The sequence below is a fragment of the Lycium barbarum genome, chromosome 11 (assembly GCF_019175385.1).
Source record: "Lycium barbarum isolate Lr01 chromosome 11, ASM1917538v2, whole genome shotgun sequence".
NCBI classification, from domain to species: domain Eukaryota; kingdom Viridiplantae; phylum Streptophyta; class Magnoliopsida; order Solanales; family Solanaceae; genus Lycium; species Lycium barbarum.
The window spans coordinates 114,769,430-114,774,442 of NC_083347.1; the positions used below are offsets into that span (position 1 = coordinate 114,769,430).

Genomic DNA, 5,013 nt, shown 5'->3' on the forward strand with positions numbered 1-5,013 from the left:
TGTTAAAAAAAAAAAAACAGTTATATTAATATGGTAAATCGAATATGGATAGCTATTAAATAAAATAACCAAGGCTCAAAATGGCTTTATTCATCTATTAGTAATATATTATTATATGTATTTGTACTAACATTATATTAGTTACTTACCTTAACAGTAGTAAATGTATAATTTAATACTCGTAAAAGTAGTTAGATTAGTATGGTAAATTCAACATAGATAGCAATTAAATAAAATAACCACGGCCTCAAAATGGCAACATGCTTCTCTCTCTCTCTCTCTCTCTATATATATATATATAATAGTATATTAGTTATTTACGTTTTTATTTAGGTATTGCCAATATTTATTAGTCTTCCAAATTAAATTCACATAAAAAAGGCAGTTAGATTAGTATGGTAAATCTAATATGGAAATCTCAATAATTCATTCATCCTCAAAATCTTCGAATTTCTCAACATACCTCTAATGGAGATCTAGCCTTTCTCCTTCATTTCTTTTGTATTATATTTTTCCTTTACGTTTTTCTTTTTACTTGTACTGATTTCAGGGTACTTCCTGGTAGAATATTTTTTCTCTGTTAACAAACACACTTGTATCTGCATTGATTCCCTTCTTTGTGTTCTCTACTATGGCCACGAGCGATAATGGTCATCGGCCTTTCCCCGAAGATTTAGATAGGAATATTCTAGTCAGGCTGCCGGTGAAGTCCTTGTTGCGGTTCAAATGTGTCTGCAAGAACTGGTACACTCTTATCAAGAATCCTAATTTTATTAAAGAACACTTGAATAATTGTAGCAAGAACAAATCCCTCCAACTTCTGATTTATGATTATGGTGCATCAGATGGTTCCCCTCCCATTACTTTGATTTCTGATCAGGATGTATTCCTTTTACATGAAAATCCTAATTATTTCCAAAGGTTTAGAGGTATGACGAATATTCTTATAGGTTCTGTTGATGGAATATATCTTTTGGAGAGAGTAAGTGATGACAAATATTCGTATGCGTTGTGGAATCCTGCGATCAGGGAGGTGAGGCCCCTCCCTGAACCCAAAATACCATTTTCCACCAGGGAAGGCTTCTTTGGGTGCGGATTAGACCCCTCAAGTAATGATTATAAGCTTGTTTACTTTATTAAGAATAGATATGCAGCGGTCTATTCATGTTCTAGAGACTCATGGAGAATCTTCGAATTCACATTTAGAATTTTCCATCCCGCTAAGAACTGTATTGAAACGTTTGCTCTTGGTACTGCTTATCTGAACGGAGCTTATTACTGGATGATAAATGAGTATACACCAGAAGGGGTTAAATGCATCTTTCTATCATTTGACTTTAGCAATGAGGTGTTTGGAGAGATTGATGGGCCAGTTCATTACTCTGTTACTAGGATGCCTATATTGTTTGATGACTCTATTGCCCTCTTAAACTATTGTGAAGATTTTGTTTATGATATATGGGTAATGAGCCGACCAGGAGTTTGGAATAAACGTTTTACCTTTCAATGCTTTCCATATTTTAAGTCTTGGTATTCTAGCACTGTCATTTTTGTAACCAGAAGTTCTCGGCTAGTCTCCTATAATGTTAAGACTCAGAAGACAACACATCTTGGATTAAGTTATCCAAGTCTGAAGAGATTCTCATATAAGGATCGTTGTGCAGTTTATCCTTATAAGGAGAGCTTAGTAGCAATTAAGCGGGAAAATGAATGAGCTGGCCCATTGAAACTATCCTGAAATATGTGACTCCTCCATTGAGCTTTAAAATAAGAGGAGACAATATGCGAGAAACTTATGTGTGGAGACAGAGAAGGGAAACACTAAACACAACTTGCACAAGTCTTTCTCCTTTGAAGTTGAAACTTTTTTTCTCTTCATTTTTTCAGTTTTTCTTTGAGAAGAAGCTTTCCAAGCTCATAAAATTCTTGTAAGTTGCTAATTAATTGATATATTTGAAGTTGAATTTTCTTGGAACATTTCTGTCAAATGAGTGATCCTTTTTTTCAATAAACTTCGAATTCTTGAAGCTTCTTTCTCTTTTGGTCTTTATTTAGTTCTGAAATTAATTTGAAATTCAATTTTCTTGGGAGCCAATAGTGACTTTTGGTGTATCTTCTTCAATTGTTTTCTTCCAAAAACATGCAAACACTTGTTCATTTCCCCTTTAAATTAGTGTGTCCCATTGTAAAGCAAAAGAACGTCTAGAGTAACATTCTTCCTTTCAAGAATACTTCACCGCACGCATATCTGCTTTATTTTCCAAGTTACTAATCCCAGTAATCTGTTTTCTTTTAGGTCACATAACAGTATGCATTGTCATTAAATAGAAGTTAAACACACATACTTTATACACTTTAATTTTTGAAAATATTTAATCAACTTTGGTTAATGTTACGACCCATTTATAAACTCAGTTAAAAGTCTATGAATAATTTGACTATTTGTGAAAAGTACAAAGTCCACACCTAATTATTTATTTTTGGAAAATTAGGAATCCGTTTTGAAAAGAAAGTTATTAAAACCTTTATATCTTGAAAATTAGAGAAAATGTAAGGGTTCGAGTGATTTTCCAAGGAAGGTGTTAGACATCTCTGAAAATTTGCAAATGCAGTTACCGGTGGATTTTAAAAACATTTTTGTAGCTAAAAGTATAACTTGTTTGAAAAATGGGAGTTTGAAAAAGTGGTTTTATTCATTTAACAATTTAATTACTTCATTAATTCAACAAATGAACTAAGAGCCTGTCGGGCCTAGCGGCTAAAAGAGGCTTATTTTGAGAAGTGTTTTTTTTTAAAAATTGCTTTTCAAAAAAGTATTTTTCGTGAGAAGTAGTTTGTGTTTGGCTAATTCATTTGAAAAATGTCATTAATGGCTTTTAATAAGCAGATTGTGTTTGGCTAATCTTTTTAAGAAAATGCTTTTGTGTCAAATTATGAAAAAGTACGAGTATATCAATGAACGTTTACTATCAAGATTGTTTTAAAGAGAGAAATTGTTTTAAATATATATTATGGAAGACTTCAATGAAGTTTTTATTTTTATTTAATTAAAATTTAATAATACATATTAAAGTTTTCAATAATATATGTAGAAAGTTCCCGTATAAACTTCTGATTTTTGTCCTACCAAAGAAATTCCGCCAACATGTTGAAAGTATATGAGAAAGTTTCTATGGACAGGCAGTATTGAACCCTAAAAAAGGGCACTTGTAGTGTGGGAAACAATGTTTTTACCACTGACAACAGGAGGGATGAACATTACTGACATTTATGTATGGAATAGAGCAGCTATACTCAAACATCTCTGGAATCTCTGTAAAAAGAAAGACAAGCTCTGGATTCAATATATTTGTCACACCCCCGACGAGGAGTATGACAGGCTCCGACCCGTAGGCCGAAGTCACCTGATTTAACCGTTACTTGGACATCACATACCATAACTCAAGGAACATCGGCTCGCGGAAAAAAAAGGCCAATCATAGAAATATTCGATAATTCAACACAGATGTACATATGCGGGCCGGTAAGGTCGCGACAACATAAAATATATCATAAAGCCGACAAGGTTATCAAAAACAATATATCAAGAAGCCAAAACAAGGCCGACAAGGCCATACATTATATTTACATATCCGACAATGTCCATGAGCCTCTAAGAGTATACATATGAACATATATTATACTAACGGAAGAATACCAAAAGATAGCAAGCCCGGAGTAGTGATACTTGCTAACACCGCTGAAGCTGGAAAATCCTACTGCGGTTGCTCCTCAATAACTCTGTCAGAGCCTGCAGCACGAAATGTAGTGTCCCGTGCAATAGGATGTCAGTACGGATAAAAGTACTGAGTATGTAAGGCAGGAGGGCAACAACATAATTAAGATAAAATGTGACATTAATATAGGCAGAAGAAAAACCGAACATCTGGAAGTAGCACAAAATGCAATGCATGATAAAATCATTTGTATGCTTATATATATATATATATATATATATATATATATATATATATATATATATATATATATATATATATATATATATGTAACAGAGAGTATCCATGCCCCGCCGTAAGGCTCGGTGTTATATATGTAAAATCATGCCCAGCCATTAAGGCTCGGTGTTATCATCATTAGCCCGCGTCTAGGCCTCCCGCGTCCGAAGCAATATCATAACATGCCCACTGCAGTGGTGTGCGCATCTACGCGCCATGCCCGGCCGACTATAGCGTGGCACGGTGTAGTAAAATAGTGTAATACGTTTATATATATGTATATACCATTATTGGTCTGGAACAAAAAAAAATTGTGCAGGATTCCGCTTTCCTTCCGCAATGTTCTGAGACCTTACGCTTTCCTTCCGCGATGCGAACGGAAAGCGCAATGTCCTGAGGCCTTCTGTGCAGGACTCCGCTTTCCTTCCGCATCGCGGAAGGAAGCGCAATGTTCTGAGGCTGATTTTTTTGAATGAGAAGTCAATAATCTGATCTTGGCCTTTCGGAGTGACATAAGGTCGGAAGCCCCCGAATAGCTTATGGAATTCGTAACGAGTCCAAGGGAGTAATCAATAATGATAAATCAAATAATATTTCAAGAATCAATAAAATAACAAGACATTAAGATTTGAAATATAAGGCATGGGAATAGACTGGATTCATTATGGAACGCTCATGTCTATGTTCTCATTGGATTCGTGCCAAAGAAAAAGGGGAAACGAACACCTTACATACCTTATCCGTCGAGCCACCACTTAAGAATTCCTTATATCGAAGCTTGCCCTTCACCCGAGCCTATAAATCGAGAAATATATCATTAATCATACTTTCATCGCATTTCCATCAACTTATAAGTTCTAATTATGGAAGACTAATTTGCATATTTCCATCAACTTATCAGCACTAGTTTATGGAAGTCTAATTTGGGTTACGAAAATTTGGGCAGCATTTCCCTTATATCATCGACTTCCTCCAAATACCAAAACAACTTCCAAACAATACCAACAACATCTTCAAC

The 5,013-nt window shown here is 34.7% G+C and overlaps 1 protein-coding gene across 1 annotated transcript; it reads left to right on the plus strand.

The window, feature by feature from the left end:
* The first annotated feature begins 435 nt into the window (after positions 1–435).
* LOC132620153 (F-box/kelch-repeat protein At3g23880-like) lies at positions 436–1,714 on the plus strand. The gene has a single exon (XM_060334853.1). It carries the CDS (start codon positions 632–634, stop codon positions 1,712–1,714), a length of 1,083 nt encoding a protein of 360 aa, XP_060190836.1. The 5' UTR covers positions 436–631.
* Positions 1,715–5,013: the final 3,299 nt, after the last annotated feature.

What these genes read in the sequence shown, in the direction of transcription:
- LOC132620153 (XM_060334853.1), top strand. Translation starts at nt 632, where the DNA reads ATGGCCACGAGCGATAATGGTCATCGGCCTTTCCCCGAAGATTTAGAT.